The 27634-nt window shown below is 45.6% G+C and overlaps 1 protein-coding gene across 1 annotated transcript in view; it reads right to left on the bottom strand.

Annotated features, from left to right (window-relative positions):
* PAPOLG (poly(A) polymerase gamma) overlaps positions 1-8422 on the bottom strand; it is a 58344-nt gene extending 49922 nt beyond the window's left edge. The window contains exons 1-5 of the mRNA XM_073335310.2: positions 8325-8422; positions 4034-4192; positions 3888-3954; positions 1659-1740; positions 1464-1573 (exon numbers count right to left, since the gene is read on the bottom strand). Of these exons, the coding sequence (XP_073191411.1) occupies positions 1464-1573; positions 1659-1740; positions 3888-3954; positions 4034-4192; positions 8325-8422 (516 nt within the window). The remainder of the gene's footprint in view (positions 1-1463; positions 1574-1658; positions 1741-3887; positions 3955-4033; positions 4193-8324) is intronic.
* Between the last annotated feature and the right edge of the window lie 19212 nt (positions 8423-27634).

Here is a 27634-nt window from a genome sequence, read left to right as displayed (position 1 = left end):
AAACTATCTTTGAAAAGAAAAATATTACACAAGGAAATATTTCCTGGGAGGGGAGGAAGATACATGGGGATGGGTGGCAAGGGAGAAGGGTTGGGGACTCGGGATGAGGAGCAGGTATAAGGGGCAAGGTGAGGGATGACATGGAGGTGGTTGGCGAGACTACAGGAAGGAATTAAGAGTGGGGTGCTTGTCAGTCCCATATTCTCCTTTCCCTTATGCATGCCAGGATCTAGGAGACACCTGCCCATTCACCTGAAATGAATGGAGCAGTTCACACATCTGAGCGTTTGATTCAGGCTATATTATATGTTGCAGGTGATAGCGGCAGGAGAAAGACACACCAGCTTTCTCTCACATGCTTCAGTTTACTGTAACCATTATGGAATTAAAAAAAAAACAAAACAAAACCTATCAGTTACCCAGTTAGTTCAAATGGGCAAAAGTCTGTGTGGCAGGTTTAAAAGTTCCAGTCCTGCTGATGACCCTGTGGACATTAGTATAATGCAATATGAGGGAGTTTGTTTTTTCCGTTTGCCTTTTTTTAAAATTATTAATTATGGGAAGTTATAAAAAAACTATATTGCAACCTTAATGCTCTTTTAAAATCAAACATTCAGAATTTAGGAAATGCCAAAATTAAGGTTGCCTGTTCAACCTTAATTTGACCCCCTTGAGTGCCTGCATGATACAGTTTTAATTAGTTTTTTCTGCAGGACCCTTGCCTCATTCAATGCACAAGATAGACATGCTCTGAGGATGAATTGGGGATGTACATTAAAGGAGGCTGTTCCTATAGGACCCCTGCCTCATGTTGCAGAAGCTAGAAGGCACGTAGTGAATGAGGCAGGGGACTGTAGGAAAAGGAAGGACGGTTTCCTGGTTAAAGCAGCTGAACGCTGTTCTGGATAACTGGATTCTATCCCTGCCTCTGCTGCACAGTTCCTATGTAAGCTAGGCAAGTTACTTGTAACCAAAAATTTCACTAAATGTGTGTGTTCCTCATTGTCTGGATGCCCAACTTTAGACCTTGGTGCCTGATTTTGCAGAAATGCTGAGCATTCAACTGCAAGTGAAATCAATGGGAGCTGTGATTTAAACATGTTAAGTGCAGTATAATGCAAACCATGTAGGACATGCTTTTTCTCAGGGTCTCTCAAATTGGGCACTCAAAATTAGTGGAAATTTGTAGAAAGAACATACTATGTGATCATCTAGTTAACCACTATTATAATGCATATACACAAATGGGTTGATTAAAGTTGCACAGGCAACTTTAGGTAGGAAATATCAGAATACTTGACTTTGCAACCTTAGTGTTTTAACAGCGTTGTGTGTACAATACTATTTGAAGACTACTGTCAGCAACTGTAATTTTGTGAAATTGGTCAGTTTAAACATTCCAGTTGACAGTGTCCCTTTAACATGGACAAGTTTATTACTCTGAATACAGGTAGAAAACTTACTCTTAAATTCCTGATTCCATCTTGAACCTTTAGCTTTTCAAAGAATGACTGAAAGAAATCTGATCTTTCCACATGTCTAGGAGCAACACAAAGAGCATCTATGTCAGCACCTGCAAAAATATCCCATATATCTTCAGTTAATCAAGCAGTTAGTCTGAAACAGTGTATGACTAGACACTATTAAAAACAACATACCTTTGGTGTGTACTCCAAGCCTATAGGAGCCAAATGTGAATATTTTTCCACCAACAGTTGCTACAACTGAAGGTGGGAGGTTCTATAAAGAGAGCAGAAATATGAGTTTAAAATACAGCTCTTGGTTCCCAGCGTCTGAAGCCCTACAAGCTATGCTAGCACTTTGAGAGAGCTTAAGTTGGCTTGTTTTGGCAATTAGTAAGATTTCAACAGATAAAGGGCAGTTACTACATGTGAAATAATTTAAGATCTCAGTAATTTCTAAATAAAAATAAAAATAGCTATACGTGGGGACATTAGCTTAGCCTTCCTTAATGAACAGCAACATACTGATGGCTCAGGTACAAAAGGTGGTCACTGGAGTAAGAACTTTTTTTTACCCCTTTCCTACCAATGTTTTCTAGCCAACTGAAGTAACAGCAATATGAAATCATGGTGGCAGTCATTTCCTGAAGGATTTACAAAAATACAATGGACGCATTTATTACTATAGAAGTAACATCTCCAGTGTAGATAAGAGATACTTCCATTTATGTGAATCTGAAGAGCCATGTAATAAATTAAAGACAGCCAGTGTAGGATATAAACTGGATCATAACGGATATATTCTGAGAACTACAAGTAGTTATTTCACTGCCAGACTGAGATACTTTTAAAACTTTAGTCAAGGCTAGAATGTCACTCTCTGCTCTATAGGGAGGCTCAGCAGGATTACATTTTAATTAATAACTGTCAGTAAATGACAATTTTGGTTGATGCCGAAATTGATGAAAAGCTATCAATCCTAACAGTGGGCGTGCCCGCTGGGATCAGGTGTCACTGGTCTTGCAGCCATGCAGGGAGCCCTCTGAAGCCTTGCGGTTACTGGAGCAAGTGGGTCTGCAACAGCAGTGCTGCAGAGGGCTCTCTGCACTGCCTCAGGCCTGGTGGCACCTGATCCTTGCGGGCACAAGGAGCGAGGGAGGCAGGCCGGCTGTGGTTTTGGCAGGGCAGAGCAGAAACCCCTGGTCAGGGCTGCAAGGAGGAAGCAGTGGTAGTGGCCGCCTTGCTGCTTAACACTTCCTGCCCAGAGACAACTTCCACACTGCTGGCTGGGGACTGAGTGGGGCCAGTCACACTTAATTTCCACAGGAACAAGATGGAGAAAGGCTGCGGTCCTGACCTGGCTGAGCAGAGCCCCCTGACCAGGACTGGGAGGAAGAGGAGCCATCCCAGGGCAGGAGACATTTAGCAGCAGGGTGGCCTCCTCCTTGGCTAGGGAGGACTCCTCCTCACAGCCTTGGCCAGGGTTTCTCTGCTCTGACCCACCAGGATCCCAGCCTTCCAGGGGTCCAGTGTCACCAGCTCTGTGGCCATGCAGGGAGCCCTATGCAGCTGCGCTGCCACAGCCCTGCTCACCTACTCACCCGCCAGGAGCGTGGGAGCTGTCCCGAGATGGGAACGGTTGAGCAGCAGGGTGGCCTCGCCCACTGCTGGGGCTCTTCCTCCTCTTTACAGTCCTGGCAGGGGGCCTCTGCTCTTCCGGGCCAGGATGGCTGCACCCATCCCCACATCTTGTGCCCCGGTGGCTATGGGCCTTTGGCCACACCAGGAGCCCCCTGCAGCCCTGCTGTCAGAACTACCCGAACCCTCACCCAACCCCCGTAATTGTAAAAATAAAAATAGTTAATAGAAAAAGATCTTTAAAATATTGATAACATCATGGAAGTTAGATAATAAAAAAAAATTCATTTCGCCAGGCCCTATACTCATTAGATAAAGTTATCTGGTTCTAATTTGTATTGATAAACACAGATGATTTAGTTATGGCCAATTTACAAATTCACTTAATTGCCAGAAAAAGGCTTAAGGATCTAGGTAGGGTGACCAGATAGCAAGTGTGAAAAATCGGGACGGGGTGGGGTGGGGTGGGGGGGTAATAGGAGCCTATATAAGAAAAAGCCCCGAATATCGGGACTGTCCCTATAAAATCAGGACATCTGGTCACCCTAGATCTAGGTAGTTAAAATCTTCCAAGCCTTAACTTGAGTGACAATTACTACAAGCCTATTGCCCAATATGTAGATGGAAAAAGTTTATTATTCCTTTGCAGAAAGTCAGAGGACAGACTCCAGAATACAAGATTGAGAATTATCACTATGAACGCAAGAAAATAAGTTGAATAGTAGAAATAACGTACTTGTTTTCTTTTAAAATTGTTTCTTAAATTGCAAATTTAAAAATGTTTACCTTACTCTCACTGAGTTCCGAAATCCATTCTTTGACTAATTTATTCAATTTACCAAGAACAATCAGCCTGTAATGAGAATCATCATTAGACTTAGTTTTTAAAATAGATTCAAGCAATGTGTTTCAATTATATTAAAAAGTTATACCTGTGATTTAGTTCTTTTTCATCTTCAAATACTCCAAATGGCTTCATGGCTTCAATTAATTTCTGAGTGTAAATATAATCTATTTCCTTAGGAGGAGTCAAGCTAATTGGAGATGTTATTCCATAGTGCTTCTGAGGCTGATTCTCCAGCATAGAATTTCTGTTGAAGGAAACAGTAATGTTAAATATAACCAATGCCAGAAATGGTACTCTTACTGTAGTCCATGGTTATACCACTTTAGCCTACACTTTCAAAGCCAACCTCTGCTTTTTTACCCACAGTGGCAAGAAGGTGCAAAGTCGGAAGCCAGACTTAATCCTGAGTAAAGAGAAAGTAATGATTATCCATGAGCTTATCCAAATGCAAGAGGTCAAAATAATGGCACTGCAATGATAATGAAAGCATTATATTTTAGTAACCAATATAGATTTAGGAGGAAAAGAAATTTACTGCTGCTATACTCAAGACCTTAATTCAAGCCATTTACATATAGAGTCAGGTGAAACGTTGCATTTAACATGTGCCAGACTGACTTGAGTTTTCAGTGGCTTTAACAGCAGGGAGCCTTGTCTATGTTAGATTTGTCAGTGATATCACACCTTTATATCCTAGTCTAGACAAAGCCTAAGTGATATTTAAAATAGATTTCAGAGTAGCAGCTGTGTTAGTCTGTATTTGCAAAAAGAAAAGGAGTACTTGTGGCACCTTAGAGACTAACCAATTTATCTGAGCATAAGCTTTCGTGAGCTACAGCTCACTTTTCATTCAGTGGAAAATACAGTGCATCCACTGAAGTGAGCTGTAGCTCATGAAAGCTTATGCTCAAATAAATTGGTTAGTCTCTAAGGTGCCACAAGTACTCCTTTTATTTAAAATAGAGTTTGCCATCAATTTTTTAAAATTACCTTTTTCCTAACCTAGACAAGGCTGAACTCAGCAGAAGATGAATAAAAAAAAATGAATGGATGGGACCCCATAGCCATCACTGAGAACAGACCTTGTTGAGTGTGACACAGGCCCAATGAGGTTTCCCACACTTCCTTAGCAGTAATGTATGGACTGGGCAGCATTCCCTCTAATTTTTTAGGTCCAAATATGGAATGAATATTATGTGCACCAATATGGAGGTGATGTGCATCTCCTGGAAGCAGGTGCCAGGTCCCTGAAGCTCCGTGGTGCATGGGCAGCCAGGGAGGATCCACGCACTGCCCCCACCCAAGGGCCAGCTCTGCAGCTCCCATTGCTCAGGAACCGCAACCAAGGGGAGCTGTGGGGCCGGTGCCTACAGGCACAAGGGCAGCATGCAGAGCCTCCCATGTGCCTAGGGGCCGCAGGGACCTGGAGTCAGCTTCCTGGGAGCTGCGGTAAGCGCTGCAAGGACCCTGCGTCCCTAACCCCCTCCTGCACCCCAACCCACTGCCCCAGCCTGGAGTCCTCTCCTGCACGCAAACTCCCTCCCAGAGCCTGCAACCTGGACCCCCCAACCCTCTGCCCCAGCCCTGAGCCCCAAACCCCTCATCCCCAGCCCCACCCTAGAGCCCACACCCGCCCCCAGACCTCAACCCCCTGCCCCAGACCAGAGCCCTCTCCCACACCTTGAACTCCTCATTTCTGGCCCCACCCAGAGCCCTCACACCCAGCCCAGAGCCCATACCACCCTCCTGCACCCCAACTCCCTGACCCAGGCCAGAGCCCTCTCCCCAAACCTCTCATCCCCAGCCCCACCAAAGCCCACACCCCCAGTCAGAGCCCTCTCCCCCCACCCAGACCCCAATCCCCTGCCTTAGCCTGGTGAAAGTGAGTGAGGGTGGGGGAGAACGAGCGGGGGTCCAGGCCTCAGGGAAGGGGCAGGGGTGTTTGTTTTGTGCGACTAGAAAGTTGGCACCCCTACTCAACTTGTGGGGAACAGGAAGTGCATGGTGGGGGGGAACTTAGTTGTCCAGAACTCCCCACACAGATCCTGTCCCTAGCTCCCTTCAGTCTTTGGGAGGAAGTTCCCCCAGACTCTGGCCTGCTGCCCCCTCCCAGTCCTTGGGGGATAATCACTGACCCAGTTCCACTCGTTCACTGGTGGGGAGACTCCCTCACACAGACCATTGCCCTCTGCCCCCACTCACTGGGGATTAATTTGAAACTGGTGACTGTCTTGTACCTGGAGGATTTTGCTTTAGAGAGAACATGACCTAGGTCTACTTGGCAGCAATACATACCAGCATGTCAGGTGTGGGATTCCCCAGTTTGGGGAAAGGGTCCTAGCCACATGCCTCTGCACAAACACCAACCCTCCTCCTAGCAGTCAGAGTTAACCCCTGTGAAAAGTACCACACAACAGTAGAACACCACTTATCTAACCCAGGCAAAGTCAGGAGTAAATCCAGGGTAGAATTTCTAGCAGACATTACAGCTCCAGAACAACATACACACCACAGCCCTGACCTCTAACCTAGCAAAACACACTCAGACTTTCTGCCCCACAGCGATGCAATCCCCCCCCACCCCCCAGGTCAGTCCAACCTGTCCACACTCTCCGACATTGGTCTGCGCTGAGAGCTCAAAATGGTGGGTGGGACCCATGTGGGCACAATCACCCATACAGCAGCTGGCTCTCCTTCAAGCAGCTCTTAGTTCTGACTTCGCACAACCCTGGGCTTCAGCATCTTTCTGTGCTGCTTAATTCCATCTGGGGCAGCTCCAGCTTCTTTTGTTCCCCCTCCAAACTCTGCTCATTGGCTCAAACCCTCCCAGGTGGTCTGTTAACCACTTGCGTCCTTGTTTTGGAGTGCATTGCCCCCAATCAATCATGTTTCATTGTCCTGTACAGGGAGGTGGGGGAGGAGAGGGCGGGGGGGGGAGAACAAGGGGATGGAGTTCTACCGCCCTCACAGGGCACAGGCATCCCTCCCAAGAGCTGAATCACCTAAGCGTAAAGCCATGTCTGCGGAGAGCTTGCATCATAGCTCTGACAGGCATGAGCTGCCCTACTCATCTTAGTGCTAAAAGAGATGCCTGTGATACTTTGAATGTTAACTATTTCAATGCCCAACAAAGCATGAAAGCAAGAAGTGGATCATATTGAAGCTCTAAGCAATCACTGAAACTCTTTTCAGTGCCATCAGCTTGGGAGAGAATATTTCTCCATTGCAGAGTTAACTTGTGCATTTACTCAGGTGTTGCTCCAACCTGTACACACAGATCCCTGTCACTCTAGGTTGGGGTGCTTTAAACACAGGTTAACAGACAGCAGATGATGAGTAAAACAAATGGGCTGAAGGGACCCCATAGCCATCACTGGGGAAAGACATAGTTGAGTGCAAGACAAAGAGCATTCCCACACATGCTTATCAGGAACATGTGGACTGGGCTCAGTCAGTAGGAAGGTGAGACACTGGCCTCAAGCAGACACCCCCTCCCCCCATCTCCCAAAAATGGGGAGGAATGGATGTGAAGCAGCATGATTGGATGGAGGGGAGCGAAACAAGCAGGCATTAAAGAAGGGTCATATATGGTTTTCCACAGCAGAGCTCCTCTGGGGCCTCACTTCGCCCTGTCTAAAGCTTCGTAAATGTGACCATGACCCTGGACTGGAGGTCCCAGAAAGAGTGGCTGAGTCCAGGAACAACCCCGCCAGACAGCCTGGAGAAAAAGCAGAGGCTTGGGGAAAGCAGCCAACTCCAAAGACCTCCCCCAAACAGCCAGGAGAGGAGGGCCCTGGAGGCCACCTCCAGAGCTACCCTGAAGCTACAATAAAGCAGCCCCCAGAGCTGCCTAGCAGATCCTCACCCTCACATCTCCTACATGTTTTTTGCAGCAAGCTCCATGAGTGCAAAATGGACCAATACTCCATTCCAAAAACAACCCAGCCCCACTGCCCTACCTTTATATGGTACAGTGCAGCACCATCTGCAACATAATGAAACTTCCACTGGTCACAGCCATCCCAACAGCCCCTGCAGGAAGAGGCCATCACCCTCAAGCCTCTGGGGAGTGTAAACAGTCCCTGGTAGGAAGTGCACATGCAGGGAGATTGAGTGGTTATCCAGGACACCCCACATGGATTGTGACCTGGGTCCCCACTTCACTCATGACTCCTCACAAAAACCTTGACTTGCCCCCACCCCCCATTTGGGGTGGGAAGACTCCCTCACACAGACCCAGACCTCAGCCGTCCTCAATCATTGGCAGAGGGAAGCAAAGACTTTCTCACACAGATGCTGCCCTGGGACCCCTCACTCATTATGGGAGGAGGGACTCCCTCACACAGAACCTGCCCCAGGTCCCCACCTCCACTCACTGGAAATTAATTTCAAATTGATGACGGTCCTTTTTAACTAGAGGATGCTGCTTTATGGAGCAGAGCACAAGCTGGGGCTCTCCTTGGCAGGAACACATACCAGCACCTCTCCCAAGAGTTGAGCGAAGAGCAAAGCCATGTCTGTGGAGAGTTTGTAGCCATAGCTCTGATAGGTGTGAGCTGCCCTAATCATCTCAGTGAGTGCCAGTGATGCGGCTTTAAGTATTAACTATTTCACTGCTCATCAAAGCACATAAAGAAGCAGATCAGGCCTAGTCTAGACCTAAAATTTAGGTTGACCTAGCTGCATCACTCAGGGCTGTGAAAAAAATCTCACAGGGAAACTAGCCTCAGGTGGTCCCCTCTCCCAAGAAAGGGGAGGGAGAAAGGGGATGTAAAGCAGTATGGAGTATAGAGAGAAATGGAGACAACTAGACATTAGGGAAGAGCCTGACCATATGGTTTGCTATAGCAGAGCTCCTCTAGGGGCTAATTTCACACCTCCTGAAGTCCACCATCAAAACCTCAGACAGCAGGGCCCAAGGAAAACAAACAGGTCTGGGGAAACCTCCACACCTGCAACAGCCAGAGTAAAAAGAAGGACCCCAGGGAAAGTAGCCAAGTCCAAGGACACCTGATATAGCCAGAGAAGGGGGCCAGGGACCACCCCCAGAACTTCACTGCAGCTACAATAAAGTAGCCCACCCAGGGCTGTCCAGCCAATCCTCACCCACACATCTCCTTCATAACCTCCACTTGCAAGCACCACACAAGTGAAACCAACCAACACTCTGCTTCAAAAGCAAGCTGCTACTAGCCCCTGCCTGCCTCTATATAGTGCCACGCCTCTGAAAGTCACAGCCTTTCCAATAGCCCCAGGGGCCAAAGACTGCCCCGCCCTTCCCTCAGCCTGTGGCCTATTGGGGAGTGTAAACAATCTCTGATGGGAAATGCACGTGGAGAGAGACTGATTCTTCACACAGACCCTTTCCTGTTTCCCCCTTTGCTCCTCAGGGGATATTCCTTCACAGAGACCCTCTCTTTGGCCTTCCTCATTCTTCAGGGGGACACTTCCTCATACAGAGCCAGTCCTGAGCCCCTCTTGCTCATGGGAAGGAGACTCCCTCCCAGAGATGTTGCTCCAGGCTCCCCTCACTCACTAGAATTTAACTTCAAATTGGTGACTCTCCTTGTAGCTGGAGGATGTTGCTTTATGGAGGAAAGCATGAGCTGGGGCCCTCCTTGGCAGTAGTGCATACCAGCATCTCTCTCAAGAGTTGAAACAAGGGTAAAGGCATGTCTGTGGAGAGCTTGCAGCCATAGCACTGACAAGTGTGAGCTGCCCCATTCATCTCAGTGAGTGCTGACTCAGATGCCAGTGATGGTGCTTTAAGTGTTGACTATTTGACTGACCATCAAAGCATGTAATAAAGAAGTAGATCATATTCTGAAACTCTAAGCAATCTACCTGAGCAACAACTCTTTTTGGTGCCATCAGCTTGGGAGAGAATGTCTTGGGGAGAGTATTACTCCATTGCAGAGTTAACTTGGGCTCTTACTCAGGAATTGCTCCTAACCCCCTTGTGTCGACACACAAATCCCTCTCACCAAAGTTCAGAGATGCTTGCAACTGAGGGTAACTGACTTATCTGGAGTTAGAACAGAGCCAGAGTCAGGCTTTTGCTGAGGCCTTGTTTTCAATGCTAAAAAGGTGTGTTTTTTAATCTCCGGGTAACAGGCTTGTGAGCTATCCCAAGGTAAAACCACAGTGAAACAAGGCACTTTAGTTTTACCACAAAGTAAACCAGGTGAGATCTGCACAATACTCTTGCCTGGGGTTGACCTCATCTAGTTTACCTCATGTTAAAACTAAAGTGCCTTGTCTTCACAGTGGTTTTACCTCAGGATAGCTCATACATGTTAGTTCCCTCCATATAAAAACACACCTCTATTAGTGGTGAAGACAAGGCCTTGAGCTGGTTACCAGTAATAGTCCCACAGTTCTGCCCAGTGCCCAGAAGGACAGACAAGTTCTCCCACAATTCACCAGACAAGAATCATAGAGCGGAAGCACAAAAAAGAATAGGATGTGTCCCCAGAAGTTATAGTGACACACAAGGGGGAGCGCAGCACCAGTGAGGACACTAACTCAAGCAGGGCTTTGCAATGTGCCTGCTCACACCTGGATGCTGGTCACTTGGGCTAAATTGGCAGTGAAGACAAACCCTACGTGGTAGGATTGAAGAGGGTTGGGATGTCTGACTCTCAGCCATGTTACCTGTTTCTCCAGTAGTTAATGAGGTGAAAGGAAATTGAGGTGTCTGTTTCTGCTGTGTTCTCCCCTTCCCCAGTAGGTGCTGGGGCAGGAGGGGATCAGGGTATCTGTCTATCTGCCATGTTCTCCCTTTCCTCTGTAGGGTGGTGGGGAGGATGGGTATTGGGCTGTGTGTCTCTCTGCCCTGTTCCCCCTTTCCCTCATAGGTAGTGGGGCAGTGGGCATTGTGTATCTGGCTTTCTGCTATGTCCCCCCATTTTCCCTGTAGATAGCTCACACCTGGGCAAGGCTAACTCAGGTTAACTCTGCAGTGAAGACGCCCTTATTTTTTTCTGCAAAGAACCAAGCCTAAGCAGCCCAGGTGCACTTCTGAGTCCCACTGTGGGGGGGAGGGAGGAGTTAACCTGCAGGAATCAACAAAGCCCCTAGAGCACACATGATCTTATTGATTTAATATTTCTATTGAAGTAGTGCATAGAAGCTGACCTAGCTAGGACCCTGTGCTGCTAGGTGCTGCACAGACCTATAGAAAATGACAGTCCCTTTCCCAAAGAACTTATGTCTGCACAATCTATTGCAAGTGACACCTTATTTTGGTATCTCAAGTATGCAGTGCATATGTTGTGCATCTTGCCTTTGTGTTTTTCAATGAGATATTGAATCTCTCCCATTCACATTGTTCTCACAGTGGAAACTGCCAAGGTGTACACAAAAGATGCTCACACTCACTTTAATTGTACTTACTTGCACTACCAACAGCTTTTTCTAATTAAAATTAAAACTAAACAATGTATATATGGTTTATTGCGTTTCACTGGATGTATTTGGATGGGGAAACCAAACTGGTCATTATCATTTCTTGATTCTCTTGCACCAGTGCAGTGCTGGGGTCACAACATGGCAGAACAAGGTTATTATAATTTTGAAAATTTTCATTAAAATCTGTGAATATTTTATTGGTATTAAGTTGTTAGCCCTCTCAAGCATATAGACCATAACTTTTATAATATCTTCAGAAAATTGTTGGTCTAAAGGAAGCCAATGGTATTAATTTTTAAAAAGCCATCTGTGTGCAAACATGTAATATACTTCTTGAGTTTCATTCTGTGCCAAACAGAAAACCTGAGTGCTCATCCAAATAATAATTTTGTATATGTCTCACAAAGATGACACATAACTTTGTTAAAAGTCTTTTACTGGTTTACATGGCACCTATTAGCCTCACAGCCCTTGTCTGGGAAAACAGGTGGAAGAGATTTTTGGGGGGATTTGCACACTAATACAGCTCAGTTCAGGTAAAAGGTAAATGTAATTTTAAGGTCCATCTAGTGGTAGGGTGTCAGTAGTTCAGTTTTCTTTATTCAGTCCACTTAGGCACCAATTCTGGAAAGTGATCCACAAGAGCCGACCCTTCTGCCTGTGCAGAATCATTTCACAGGACCAGTACCTGACACAGAATCTCTCAGTACACTTTGCAAGGGTGGATAAAGATTCTTACTTTCCATTGCTCTGCTTAAGTCATATTGTCTCTGTGTAAATTTAGTGCTTGTGAAAGTTACTGAACTGATAGCACTATTTGTCTATTGTAGAGTTTTATAAGGCATCTGTATGTATGAACCAACTTGCAGGATTGGGGCCTAAGTCTATGGGCGGTAGGTATGTCTCCCCAAACAGCCAGGTGTGGCCCCACCCACGCTTCACCCCCAGACTCCCTCCTGCATCCCACTGCAATTCCCCCTGTGCAGTGGCCCCGGCTTAGCGCTCCAAGGCTTGGGGGAGGGAGGCACCGCCCTCCTGGTGTTCCGGGGCTAGTGGGGAATGTGCTGGCCACCTTTTCAGCACTCTGGGGCTGGGCGTGCCAGCCTGGGGGCATGGACCGGCAGTCAAAGTGGGGGGGCTCTGGGCTCCGGTGGGGGTGGGGGTGTGTCCAGAAGGGGTGGGGCCTCAGGCAGAAGGGGTTCATGTGCCACCCATGCCTAAGTCCTTTGTATATATTCACAGAACAAGTATAGCCGTGGCAGTAAAGCTTATGCACTTTGCCTTTGTTTCAAGTCCTATCTCTAGAGGTGAAAGGGTAGATCAGTCTCCATACCTATTCATTCTTGGTCTCTTTGATGAAACTGACGGTGAATACTAACCGGTGATTTTTGTGATGTGGCCGCTGAGATTTGAACAGAAAACGAACTCATTTCTCAGCAGGGCACCACAAATCATCAGCTTGTAACAACTTTTGGTTACTACTGACTAAGTAATGAAAGGCCCGTCTCAATTATTCAGTCCCACTTAGGAAAAATTCTTAATCTTTAACTCCACTCCATTTATAAAACTCTTGAAAAAGAATTTATTTAACATCACATTTTCCTTAAGATATAACAACTTACTAAAGAGTAGCTAATGCCTTGTGAAAAATGTTTATGACAATCTACCTAGACACAATTCTGGATCTATGTGATATTTTCATTACTTTGTTCCTCCCACCCATTTTGTAACAAATTACATGAAAATAGGATCTTTTTTGTATCTTCTCTGCAATAGTATACACAGAATTATCAATATGTTTGCAGTCATAGCTATTATGCACTGTATATTTATACACTGTGCACTGAATGCTCCTTTCTTCATTGATGATCTTTCTCTTATTTAATAAAAATAGCTCATCTTAAAACAGTAAATGGAATAAAAAAAACAATGGTATTTTCTTACTTTGATTTTACTTTTAATATTGAAAATGACAGAATCTTATTTATACCAAATGGGTTCTCCCCTTGAGCTTGTTATTTAAATCAAAGTAAGCTTGATGCCTAAAGAAGTAAATACAAATATCAATCCCCTGGAAGAGGAAATCAAGGGGAGCTTTTCTAGACACTTACTCCAGTAAGTAACTTTACTATCTCGCACAGTCCCATTAAAATCAATAGGACTGCTCATGGCAACATTAAAGAGCTGGGTAGAATCTTTTTTTGGGTTGCATTAAAACCCCATTGATATTGATACGTGTGAGCTCACCCTTTAATTAACATAAGTGTAAGCATAGGCCCCCGCCTAAGACTAAAAGAGCATCTGAACCAGTCCAGGAGCTGCTGGCTGAGTATTGTTCTGGGCATGTGTGGCAAGGCAGAAAAGTCAAAAGACAAGAACAGAGAGAGGCAGAGGGGCATAGGCACAGGAAGTAGGGGGGCAGGTGGTGCTGCAACAGCCCCAGGTTTTATGCAGGGCTGCTGGCCCCACACCCTGCTCTCCAGCCGCTGGTTCGGCACATAAATCCTGGGGGTGCCTTCCCATGCCTATGCCCTACTCCAAGCCCTCTGCCTGCACTCCACTCCCAAACCCCTCACCACACCTGGGGCTCGGGTCCTGGCTGCCTGCCCCACTCCCCAGCCACTGGCCCTGTGCCCAAGGCCCCACTCCCAGCCCCACACCTGGGGCCCTACTCCTGGGACCCCAGCCACCAGCCCCACTCCCTGGCCCCATGCCCGGCTCCATCTGCTGCTCCCAGGCTTCTGCACCCAGGGCCCCCCCCACTCCCAGCCCCGCAGCTCAGGTCCTGGGGCCCCAGCCACCAGTCCCATGCCTGGCCCTAAACTCCCAGGGCTCCACTCCTGGGGCCCTCTGCTCTTGGCCCCGCACATGGGTCCCGGCTGCCTGCCCCTACCCAGGGCTCCGCTCCTGGCCCCACCCACACCTGTGTCCTCAGCCCCCTAATCCCACCCAGATCCCCCACTCCCAGAGACACAGCTGTGCTCCCAGCCTTAGTGGGATGGGGGGGGTAGACATGGGTAAGTGGGCTGGCTTTCAGCACCCCCACTACTAAAAGTGTTCCAGTACTACTGCAGAGAAGAGAAAAAAGCAAGAAAGCCAAGCAAGGGACAATGGGACAATGCAAATATCACAAACCAGGGTATGGGGGCTCTGGCCTAGTTGCTGGAGCAGGAGTCAGGAACTAAAGCCAGGGGTCACAGCCAGCATCAGGAAACCAAAGCCAAGGGCTCAGAGTTAGCATTACAAAGCCAGTGGGGAGGGAAAAGGTAGCACCAGCATTGAGTAGCCAGAGAGCACCTGTTGTTGTTGGGGTTAAGAGCAGGTTTGCTGACTTCCCTAGCCCATCAGGAGGTGGAATCAATCAAGTAGCTGTGCTCAGAGGCTGCTTGGAGACTGGGAAGCTACAGCTGTAAGTTCTCATTCCATCCTGACAGTGACCCTAGAAAAAGACAGAGAGCTGGGGCTTGGCTGTGTTGGCAAAAAAGGCTTGAAGCTGTAAGCTAAGAAACTGCTCCTTTTGGTCTTGGTGCCTTCTGAGAAGGACTTCATATGTTCCCTGTAAATAAACAGGAATGCATTAAAGAAAATACCAGACTCCATCAATCTCTACTTCCACCCTCAACTTTGACTGCTTGGTTCAAAAAGGGGCAACAGTAGTAAAATTAAACACATGCATAAGTGTTTGCAGGATTGGGGCCTTAATTTGTACTAGGGGCCTGACATTGGGAGTCTTTCCATTGACTTCAGTGGGGTTTGGATGAGGTTGAGGAGGGGGCAATAGAAGCAGAAGTGACTGGGGATTATATAAGCAGAGAGGCCCCTAGAACAGGGGGTCTCAACTCTTTTCTGTCTGAGGCCTTCCCCAACATGCTATAAAAGCTCAGTGGCCCACCTGTGTCACAGCAACTGATTTTCGGCATATAAAAGCCAGGGCTGCCATCAGCGGGTACAAACAGGGCAACTGCATGGGGCCCCAGGGAGACCCATGACGCTAAGCTGCTCTGGTTTTGGCATCAGCCCAGGTGGTGGGGCTCAGGGCCTCCGGCTTCAGCCCCATGCAGGGGGGCTTTGCCTTTCAGCCTTGGGCCCCAGTGAGTCTGATGCGGGCCCTGAAACCTGCTCGTGGCCCCCCAGGGGATCCCAGACCCTGGTTGACCCTAGAGGAGCAGGATAGTAGGATGGGGAGGTGGCAGTAGCTAGCATGGGGAGTAGAATAGGATCAGAGGAGGTCAAGAATAGGGGGGAAGAGTCAACAGCAGAGGAGGGGGACAGGAGCCAGGGTGAAAGGGGATTGGATAGGAGCAGAGTGGATGGACAGGACGGAGCTTGGATATGTTGGGGGATATGAGCAGAGGGAGAGAAGGGCAAGGAGCTGGTATGGAGGAGTGGCTGTGGGATAGGGACAGGAGCTGGGTGGGTAGGAGCAGATGGGGAAGGAGATGGGCAAAAGGCAGAAGTATCTATAATCACTATCTCACACTCCTACGCAGAACCTGAAAGTGAGCTCAGGAGTCCTGAAAGCAAAGAGCTGTGAAACCTTTTGGCAAAGTGTTCTAGTGACTGGTTCACACAGAGGATAACAGCCTTCTACTGTTACCATTGGCTCAAGTGCTGTGGATCTAAACATTGAACCCTGCTAATGACCCAAGTTATGGGTCTGTAGGGTTCCTCATCATGCTATTTCTATTTTTTTAATTAGGAAATTACATAAAGGTTACAAAGTCAAGCACTCAAAAGTTAGGAAATGCTAAGATTAAGGTTGCCTGTCACACTACTAGACATATGTAATATATATTTACTGACAAAAAGCTTTGTTAACACAGAGTTAAGGTTACCCGGTGATATCTTATGCCCTTCCAGAACATAAACTTCGGCAAAACTCAAATTTCTGAAAACCAGGAAATATAGAGTTAAGGTACATGGCAATGTGATCTCAACTCTGCCCTGTGAAGCTGGCAATGGCTACTAGGAATTTTCTGCTTGCACTCCAGCTGCATTCACTGTGTTATGTGTAGCTGTACTGCATGGTGAAAGGATTAGTTGGAGCAGTTTGGTAGAGCCGTGTTTGTGATATGAGGTGAGTCAGGGGGCACATGCCTCTCTGGGAGCAGGTTGAGTCCCTCTCCTAGATCCCTGTGTGTGTGATCAAAGGAAAGAGGTGCATGTGTACACTGAAAGATCCAGAATGCCTAATTTCAGCACTGCATTGTGTAGGTTGTTTCAGTAATAGGGTACAGGGGTCTTCCTGTCATGGAGATTGTCAGCAGCTAGGTGGGAGATGAGTATGGCCTGTGGGTTTAATGAAGGATAAGTGATGTTAGATGGCACCATGTGCATAAGGGTGAAGGGATTGTAAAATTTACCATATATTCTTTCTGTGGAGCAGGCTAAGTATAAATCTGAGTGGAGGGTACATGGGTACATGGGTAGCTCCTGTTCAGTACAGTGCAAAGGCAGAGTACAAGTGTAACCCATGTGCCTAATAGGGAGATATCTCTTTAAGAGACCCATTGAGGGGCGGTAGGAGTGAGTTGGGTCTGGGTCATTGTTGCTAGGCTGATTTAGCACTCCACATCCAGAAGCTTCTGGAATTGGGTGTGGTAGTTCTGGGTTTGCTCCAATGGGTTCCCTTGTTGCTAGGGTCAGACTCCATGAGGGCAAGCAGCCAGGGCAGCTGCTTTAGTAAGAGCCATGTGTCTTGTGTGAGTTGGGAGAAGCTGAGCCCAGGAGCAGGAATGAGGCTGTTGTCCCTAACTCTGAAGCATTTTGCAGGGTTTTCTTTAAATCTATGCACTTGTGACTTAACTGAGTGATTGGTTAATCAGTTAGCTGACTGGCTAGCAGTGATTTCAGCAGAGGAAGAGTCTGCCTGGATTCCATCTGAAAAGTCCTACAAGCAAGTGGAGGGAAGATGTTGTTTTAGACTCAGTAGACTGTCTAGATTTGGTGATTAAAGACTCTAATTGAGACTCAGGTGAACTAAACCTAAGCTTTTGGGAACTCTCAGTTTCTTCTCATTATGTTTGTGTAGGGAGTGAACTGTTCAGATTTTGATTTGTTTTCTTGCTTTATGTTTATCTGTGAAGACAATGTATGTGGGTTATAAAATAGCCATGTTATGCTATAAAAATTAGATTGTTTCTTTATCATAAGATTTTATAAAGTTATTTAATTAACTTCATTTCTTTAGTTCCCTTTGGGACTTGAATCTGGGGAGGTTGACCCTGTGCAATCCTTGCTGAAAATCCTTAGAGACTGAACTGTGGGCCTGAGCTACTTTTCTATGGGAGTGTTTTTGTTTTTTTTAAGGCACTGGAGAAGGGCAGTGAAGTGAACTCTAGCCCACCCAAAGGCTACACAAGTATGTGTGTTGGGTGTATTGGGGCATTGCTTAAAGAGGGCAGAGTTAAGGTTGTGTGGACATTTACCTTAACACTATATTTCCTGGGTTTTAGAAGTCTGAGAGTTGCTGAACTCAACATTCTGAAAGGGCATGAGATATTGGGTAACCTTAACTCTGCATCAAGTTTTTGTCCGTTAATTTTTTAAGCAGAAAGAAATGTTGTTGGTAGGAGTTAGTGGTCATTTAAGCAGTTGTAGTTGTTATGTAGGTTAGCAATTGACATGCTGTTGTGGCCAGGTAATGATAATTATACCTAGCTGCTACATAATGCTTTTCATCAGTAGAGCTCAAGCACTTTACCAAGAAGGAAAACATAATTATCCTCATTGTACAGATGGGGAAATTGGGACACACAAAATGAGTTGGGAGGGGGCTCTACACATTCATCTACAGCATAGGGGGCTTGGAGAGGTGTAAAGTGGCCAGTCATCTCAATGCAATATTTTCAGATGAATGAAAACACTTTAAGATGAATACAGCCTGAAAAATAGCTCTGCGACGTAAGAACTTCTCCTTTCATCTCAATGGGTATTCTAGTACCTCCCCTACACACCTACCCCAAAACTAGTGCTTGAGAACCGGTGATACACGTCAGGCATGCCATTCTCAACTCCTCACCCCAGTCTCAGCAGTGTATTCTTGGTGCATGCTCCCAGTATGCCTCGTCTCAGCTTTCCAGAGGGGCAGGGCTTCTCTAGACGCTGGCTCACCTGGGCGCAGGAAGAGGGGCTCAGACACCCTAGAGGGACAGGAGGTCCCCAAATCCTTGCACTCAAATGTGAGGCAGAGAGAGATGCTTGGACACCCACAGAGGGACAGCCTCCCACCCCCAGATCCCAGGACACACAGGATGGGAGAATGTGGAGTTGACAGGTGTCCAAGACCCCTAATGTCCCCCACTCATCCTGCTACCTGCCTACATGTCACCCCTTCCAGTATCTCATCTTTTCCCTCCCATTTCCCTAATCCCCACATCCTCCCCCAACCAGAGTCCTGATCCCCTATCACACATCCCTATTTATCCCTCTTCCCATAATCTACTTCTGCTCGCTGCAGCCCCAAAGCCCTCTCCTCCTATTTCCCCCCCACACACCATTTCCCTCTCCTCTCCCAGCAAGCATTCACGTATGTCATAATACTTTGGGGGCCTTCTGAATTTTCTGCTTGTAGAATTTTCTCAGCATAACCCCCCCTCCCCCGCTAAAACCCTTTGACAGAGGCCAATGGTAGTAACATGTCTACATTTCATTTTCAGATTTCTGCCCAAGGTTGGGTTTGAATTTGCAGTGCTTGGGTGGTGTGCAGATTCAATGGGCATAATGTGTCTCAGCCACGCAGAGCTGGTAAATAACAACAGATGGCTAGCCACCCCCTTGGGCACTCTGTCTGCACGTGACCAGTGTAATCCTTTTGATGTGTGAGCATTAGGCATGACCCTGTCTGTAGAACCTAACTCTTTCTTGAATAGTGTTTCCAGTATTGCTGCTCCAAAGGGGTAGTGGATGGCAAGCGCTAGCTGGGGTAGATGTTGAGTGCCTGAGACTCTTTGGGGCCCAATCAGAACCCTGGCTTGCAAAAAATGTTCATAGACTCTGTCATGCTTAAGGAAAGATGTTTTTGGGGAGACTGTATCTCAGGCACCCCTTGCTCAAAGGGCCCCAAAATTAGCTCATTAACCCAAACCCGTGCCCCCATAAGGCACGCCAAATTTCAGAGCAATCCAAGTAACCATGCAGATTTTAGAGCACTTAGAAGAGTCACCCATTAAACAGAAAGTGACTCTTAAGTATGGCAGAGCTGGCACTCTGCTATAATACATACCCAGAAATTGTCTTCAAAGAACACGGCTCTGGGTATTTAACCAAGAAAGGGACTTCACTCTTAGCCTGTAGTATGTAATTTTTTTGACCGAGCTGGTTTGCTACTACTGGTGTGAGCTATTCATGTCTGGTACTGACGGTTATAGTTGAATCCTTGCCGATTTTCAACTGCTTGTTAAGACTTCAGCTTGAACAGTGAGACTTCCACTTGAACCAGAGAGACAAATAGTGATCGTCTTTCCTAGAGAAGTCTCTTAATGTTATGCTCTTCTTGGCACCCATGGATTTCCACAAGGTTTTCTATATTTTTTCACCTCTTCAACAGAAATATCTTTGCGGGAGACTGTACATTACTTAGTCTGGATCCCAGTGGACACTAGGATTAGTGTGTTGAACAGGTCATTTTCCCCATTTCACTCCAAATTGAAGTCAAGATTAATTGTGGTATTCACCAGCTTCTAAAACAAGATAGGTTATAGAAACTCTCTGTGAGCTCACTGAAGCAGCACTAATCTCACTGCTCTCAATGAGGGTCTCTTTCTTTGATCAACTCATTCTCTCTCAGCAGGCCAAAAAATAGCCACAGGATACATGGTTTACAATCATGTTAATTTTACTTCTAGTTTGTCTTTAGTTATTGGAGATTAATGAATAAAAGTGGTATTTAAATTTACAACCAGTTCTCTTCTAATCACTTGGCAGTATTATGGCTGGTAGTTTGCTACTTTGATTACCTGAGCCAGCCTTCTGAAAGACTCCTCTGTTCCATTTAAAGCAAGACTTTTCAATAGATGGGGTGCAAACCACAGGTGGGTTATGAGGGGCTGCTTCCTGATAGCTACCCCATGGGTTGAGAAAAAACAATTCCTAAAATTTCGTGGTCTCAGTCCCAGCAGATCATGAGGGGAGGGAAGGAGCTGCTAGTTCTCTCCCGGCTATGCTCCCTCTGACCCACCTCAATTGCACACTTACCCAATTCCAAAAAGTTGTTCATTCTTCTTCTACTCTACTCCCTCTTTCCATACACTGCTCAGCTATGGTAAGTGGTGCTGCCCTGTAAAAGAGAAGTCTCTCTCTCTCTCTCTCAATACACTTCAGAGTAAGAGCAAGCTAGGACTGATTATTAGAGTATCAGGAGTTTGATGAAAATCTCTCTTTACCACCTCTCCTCCCTTTAGCATAGCTAGCTTTGGGTTTATGACAAGTAGGATGGATTATACAGCTCCTTTCACACATAAGGTATCTAAACAGCAATCCTCAACCCAGACCCTACCAGTTCTTGAAAATCATTGCAACGCATAGGTTATGTAGACAATTTTTAAAATCTTCTTGCCCAACAGCCCAGGAACCAGCTCTGTTCAATTGAACACCTCCAGAATAGAATGGAAAACTGATAAGAGCATAGGAAGGGGGCTTTTAATGGTTAGTTACTCAGTAAATGAGTTATTTCAGGACATGCAGAGAGAAGCTTTAGGTGTGAGGGTCGGAGTTCACATTAATTTGATAATATTTGTGAAACTGTGTGGAACACTTATATGATCTTGATTACTAGAATTCTCATAACTATTCAGTGACCTTTGTATTTCTCAATATTAGAAAATGTAGGGGAAGTTTACTGGTGCATGAGATGGATTTCTATATTATGTCATTAGCATTAATTATTTCTAGAGTGCTGTAAGTTTGTTTTTTCTCCACTATTTGTCTCTTGTCATATACTAAGATTGTAACCTCTTATCAGTCTTCAGAACCTCTGCCACCACTTTACCTACAGTTGATTTTCCAACATCAAACTCATTAGCAATGGATCGGTGGCAGTCTGGAGTAGCCAGCTTCCAAATGCTTATAGCAACCCCCTTCTTGTCTGATATGGCTGCCCTCATATGTGCGTTGTGATGCTGGCGGGTCAGGGCAAACAGCTCACAAAACTCCAGAAATGTAGTTTTCTTCATGCGAAAGTCCTGGACCCACTGCTGGTCATCCCAGGTCCACTTGATGATGTGATCCCACCAGTCTGCACTTGTGGCGTTGCTCCGGAAGTGCTAGTCTGTGCAGGGGCATCTGTGGCTATTCTGAGAGTCATGAGCAGCATTAGTCAGTTGGGATCTTCCATGTCTATATCTTCCTCCTGCTCCATCATTAGTTCTGTCAGGTTCCTTCTGTGGGTCAGAAAACACCACCAAAAGGTCCATCAGCATCTCATTTAAGCTCTGCCTGTTTCCTGAAATAGGAGTAAAAGCCCAAGCAAGAGAAATTCTTCAAATGGTGACTCCTCCATGTTGCTGGCTCTGGTTGCTGGGAGTGTACAGACCAAAATGATGGCTCGACAAGATGTGCTGGCAGGCTGCACAAGCTTCCTGTGATGTGGGGTGGTCTGACGGGGAGACAGTTAAGTTTTCCCACACTACACCATAACAAAGTGCTAGAGCAGCCATATTTCAGAAGGGCACTCGATAGTTTCGGATATGATTGGTTGGACTCAGGTCTGTCTACTGCAGTGTGTGTTCTGGGGTCCTGGTGTGAGTCCTGGGCTCAGAAATTCTTAACCTAGGATCTCCAATGAGTGTGGACAGTCAAGCCCTGGGTCCCACTAATCCTGGGTTTACATTGCAGTGCAGACATACTCCTAGTGAGGAACTCTCAAATCCCTGGCTTCCTGCTGTACCTGGGTTGTTTCTTGTGCCCTGAGGAAACCATGGGCCAGATCCTCAGTTGGTGTAAATTACCAGAGCTCCATGGAAATCAATGCAATTGTGCCAGTTTTCATCAACTCAGGATCTGGCCCATGATTTAAAGGAAAGCTTCAGGAGAATAAAAAATAGTTTCTAAGTATCTGATTGAATGTAAAACACTAAATCACTAATGATAACTTCTGATAAATGCTCCTTGTATAAAAATTAGATATGAAATTACTGAGCTGGAATTGGACCCATAGTCAGTGTGATCAGGAGGATGCGACCTGCAGGCAGTTACAGACATAGTCCTCATCCCACAATGAGCTCTCTGTGGGTGGACACTTGTGTAGGTGGAGCCCCATTGACCTAGAAGATTTCCTCAGATCTTATTAGATAAATTCCATATTTGTTCTGGGTTTTTAAAATTTTTGTTGTTGTTTACTGTGTGCATTCACCTACTACTTACACTTCTAGTCAATGTGGGAGGTGCAGGGGGACCAAAAGAGTGTAGGCCGGCTCTACAAACTCCAGCTGGTCCCTTTGTGTCTGCCTCCATTTTGTGCTCCCACTCCTGATAGACATGATTGGGATGCATTTCCTGTGTAATTATCATTAAACAATGTGACAAGGGAAGGAGGAAAAGGTTACAGAATAAGATTATGTGGTTATATAGTTTTATGTGCATATTCTGAAGCTATTTTACATGTTTGTAAATATAAATCTGTATATTATGAACATAACACTGTTGCCTTGATGACTAGTAAGCAGAGGTCAAGGGGGCAGAGTGCACATTGTACGCAACTAGGAAAGCAGCTCCTCTGTGTGCTTTCAACTATGTAAAAGTTTCACAGTTCACCTTCACTGTGTCTTCTTTCAGTTACAAGTAAGGGACCTAATAGTCAGTATGTTATACTCCACCCTGTCCACCAGGGTCTTGGTCAGACCATTGGTTCATATAGTCTAGTTCAGTGCTTCTCAACTTATTACACAATGTGTTACCTGGCCTGCAGGGCCTGGGTGGTAGTTGCCGCTGCAGCCCGGACCTTGACTCTGGACCCCACCATGCGGGGCGGACTGGCTGGCCACCCGCCCCGAGCCCCTGCCGCGCAGCTGCACCAGACCCCAAACTCCATGGGGCCAGCTGGCAGCCCCAGGCCCCCTGGGTGGGCCAGCAGCCCCAACCCTGGACCTCCGTCATGCTGGGCTAGCTGGCTGCCCGCCCCAGACCCCCTGCTGCACTGGGCTGACTGGCTGCCCTGACCCCCGCCGCGGACGCCGGCACACAGGCCAGCCTTTAGCACACAGCTGAACTGGGCCGCAGCTGTGTGCTAATTGGGCCGTATGCGGCCCGTGGGTTGAGAACCACTGGTCTAGTTAGTATCCTGCCTCTAGCAGTAGCCTGGTGCTCCAAAGGAAGGCAGGACAAAAATGCATCTAGCCAATGGGTATAAACTATACGTAAGGCACCCATTGCTCCATGATTCCTGCAGGTATACTGAATCTCAGGCGTCGTGCTAGGGAGAAATTTCACATCCTGTTGTTGCTTTTTTTTGCTTGCACAGCTGTTAATTTTGTTATCTCAGATTTTTAGCTCTAGCCCTAGTATAGCCTGAATTACCAGGCATTGAATTCCATGGGTTGTCTTTGCATTGCAAAAAGCAGTATTCCCCTTTATTGGGGCTGTCTGTTAACTTCATTAAAAGTCTTCTTGTTCTTGTATTATTTAACATTGTAAAAAGGAAAGACAAATCAGTTTTCACTATGGTCTTCATAATTCTAAATTCCTCAGTCAAATCCCCTTTGCACTTCTCCATTCCAAGCTAAATAACCTAAACTTTTGCACTCTACTTCTAATCACAGAAGTACCGTATTGAGCTAATGAATCTCCGACTGCCATCTGCAAATGTGCTGCTTTGGGGAAAGCAGTGAGCAGCTTTTTGAAACCCACCTACCCCCATTTCTTCTGCGCTGGTCCCTCTACAGCTGGTCATAGGAACAGCTCATGCATATAAAGCTGCTTAAAGCATGTGAACAATCCCATCTTTGGTCAGCAAAATCCCTTAAGCACATGCTTAAATTTATGCACATGCCTTAGTGCTTTCCTCGACATGGAGGGATCACTTATGTTCTTGAAGTTAGGCATGTACTTCAGTGTTTGGCTAAACTGAGACCTTCGGAAGCAACGTAGAGGTTCAAAGCTTTATGTCCTTGCAACACGTAATTCAGCTGGGAGGACCTGTATGCCTGTATGTTCCAGTGGACCTGTATGCTCCAGTGGATCCCCATCCACAAGGAATATGTAGGCTTCTGGTGAGTGACATAGCAAGTAAAGGGAGCAATCAGGAGAGAGGAGCTAAAATAACCCCTACAACCAAGAAAAAGTATAAAATTAAATAAAAAGTCAAAAGAGAGAGGAAAAACAAGGAGGAGAAGGGGGGGAAAATGTGAATGGAAAGGGGTTGGAGAGAGAGAGAGAATGGACAGAAAGATGTACAGTCATGACATACTGGAGAATCGGGAAAATGTGGGTCTATTTATCAATCTCTCACAATGGGTGAGGGGCTCCAACGGAAAAGAAAATAGGAAAGTACTGAAATATACTTATATACTTAGGGCCTAATATACTAAATATACTTACTTAGGGCCTAATTCTTATGTACACTAAGGTCAAATAGTGCTAGCAATGCAAAGGGGGCATTAGAGGGTGTGTAAATATAATTTACTCTCACTTTAAGACTCCTTTACACTACCAGAATGGTGTAAAGTGGCCTTAATATACCTGAGAAGTGGGCCCACAGAATTCAGGTGCTATAACTCAGTGCATGTACTATATGTGTGTCCGCCACATTTAGATTTGTACTGTTCTGTTCCATCCACATCCTGTTAAATAATGTATATTTGCTTTTATTTCTTTTAGGTAACACAATTCCAATTTAATCTAAAAGCTTCCACTTAATATACTTGCTCTTTCTGATAATGTAATAAAAAGGGAGGTGTTTGCAGTGTAGATGCCTGTACATTGCTTTCCAATGTACTGTATTATTATTTTTCAAGTCATCTCTTTCTTGATGCAGTAGAAATTTGTCAGTAGATAAGGTTTCCATCTTTGAAGCACTCTGTTTTCCTTAAGGAGCTCTTGTTTATCGATGAGAACTAGATATGGTAGCACCTCCTGGGATGATTCAGTTCACTGTTCAAAGGCAAGTCTGTTGCAGCTCTGCACTTTGCTATTTTATACAGTAATATTTCTTTGCAGATACTTAGGGAACAGTATTAATTTGCACAAAGTTGTTTTTAATTATGTTCTCCTCTGACGAGCTTTGGGGATGTTTTATTATAGTGTGAGGCTGGGGACAGGTACAAGATTAAAAAGTCACATTTTAACACTTGCTTTTTGTACATACTTTTCTGTCTTTGCTGTGCAAACAGCCAGCATTTACAGGGATTAAAGATAGTTACATAGCTAAATCCATATGCACCCTAACGAAGAATAAATTCTGGCAGAAGAGCCACATGGACATAGGCATGAAAATAAAGGACTATGTCAATTTAAGATAACTGAAAACTGCTATACATTGAAAATACATGATGCTGCAATTGTGCCTGAGGGGATAAAAACAGACATGTATCCCCCATGTGTCCTGTAGGTGAATGTATGGCACAGGGAAAAGGCGTGTTGTTTATTTACAAGCAGATGTGGCCCATGTCCACACCAATATCTTATTTGTCAAACCACAGCTTCCTTCTCTTGATGGATCATTGATTTGCTTTTTTTAATGTATGCAGTGGTACCTATGGATGATGGGAATGGGTCCTAATAAAAGGGAATAATAACAAGTACATCTTGTAGCTGTTTGAGTATCAATGGTTGCAATGATTCCCTGAATAAGACAAGTGACTCTCTATTGGAATGATTTTTTACTGAAGAGAACCCAAAGGTACTTCAAAACCTGAATGAACACTTTTCCAAGTCTTGGGGATTGTCTGTTAACACCCGATTTAAAGATCTGAACTGTGATCTCGGTAATCACACATTATCCATCTTTGTTTTCCCCATGATTTTTATAATCACTTTGGGCCAAATACTGAGCCCTGTGCAAAGCTTATTAACAGGAAAGAGTGCAGGGGTTCTCAGTGGGAGAATGGAAGCTTTTCCGCTCCCCAAACCTCAGAGTGCCCATTGTTGGGCTTTTCCATGGCTGTTACTACTGCAACCTTTAGGACGCATTATCTGCAGCCTCTATCGCTGCCTTCATGGGAGGTTTTGGCGTGTGCTCAAATTGCCACACACCTGTTGCTTCCTGAAATTGCCTCTGATCACAGTGGCATGGAGAGTTACTACAAAACACTGCTCTGTACAGCATGGCAGAGGCAGAGTGCCTCTGGATGGACTTCACAGCTGAGAGCTTCCGGCATCAGAACTGCAGAGGTTCTGCTGCTCTGAGGCCTTTTGTGATCCTTTCATAGGCTACAAGATTTGACTTTATCTGTAGTAGTGTAAAAGTAGAAACATACAGGGTGATTTTCATCCTGGCCTTAAATGAGTCTCCCTGTTTGTCCCCACAATTTAGTGGTGCCAATACTTGCAGGCACAATTTAGGTAAATTTTTAGATGTCAAAGTAGTAGAGCGCTATCAAGTACTGAGACATCTAATAGACCTAAATTACACCCACAGATGCAGTTTTTCATCAGAGGAAAAAGAGAGCCAACTTGTCAAATATCTTGCTCATTAATGCAAATTCCATAACATGGAGGCAAGGTGTTCACACGGGAAGTCCCTCTTCTTTGCATCTTTAAAAAAAGTCTTCCCCTCATATAGCTTTTGTAGTGCTATAGAAAGTTTTCTCTTAAAACCTCTCCAATTGGTTGGGATTAAAATAATATTTACTGTAAATACAGAAACAGAGCAGGAGCTACTAACTTGCTGCCTTGAATCTCAGCAACCACATATTCGGTTCCATCCCTCTAGAGACAGTCTAGATTTTCACAACTGATGCAGAATAGAGAGAGAGCTCAAAAAGTACAGTTGTCCAGTGCACAAGCCCTTTCACAGCAAAGAGATCTAAAGTTGGGCTGTCCATACATGATGCAGATAAGTAAATTTTTTTTTTTAATGTTTCAGATTTTAACTTCTGGGAAAAAAATCTAATGTCTTTTCTTTTTCAGAAATATAGGTTGGGAGACATTTTTCTCCAGCACCATATCTTCATGCCTAGATCTGAAATTGATGTGGATTCATTCTACAATCCCTCTATATGTACACCGCCAATGAAGTATCTAAGAAGACGACAAAAAATGTTAATTAGTCAAGTTTGCTTATACTTAGAATTGGTAGGTTTTCTAATTCCACACTCTACTGTAACTAACCCCATTCAAGTCA

This window comes from Lepidochelys kempii, chromosome 3 (assembly GCF_965140285.1).
Source record: "Lepidochelys kempii isolate rLepKem1 chromosome 3, rLepKem1.hap1, whole genome shotgun sequence".
Taxonomy (NCBI): Eukaryota; Metazoa; Chordata; order Testudines; family Cheloniidae; genus Lepidochelys; species Lepidochelys kempii.
The sequence above is the reverse complement of the archived record's forward strand: the minus strand, read 5'-3'. Positions and strand labels throughout refer to the sequence as shown.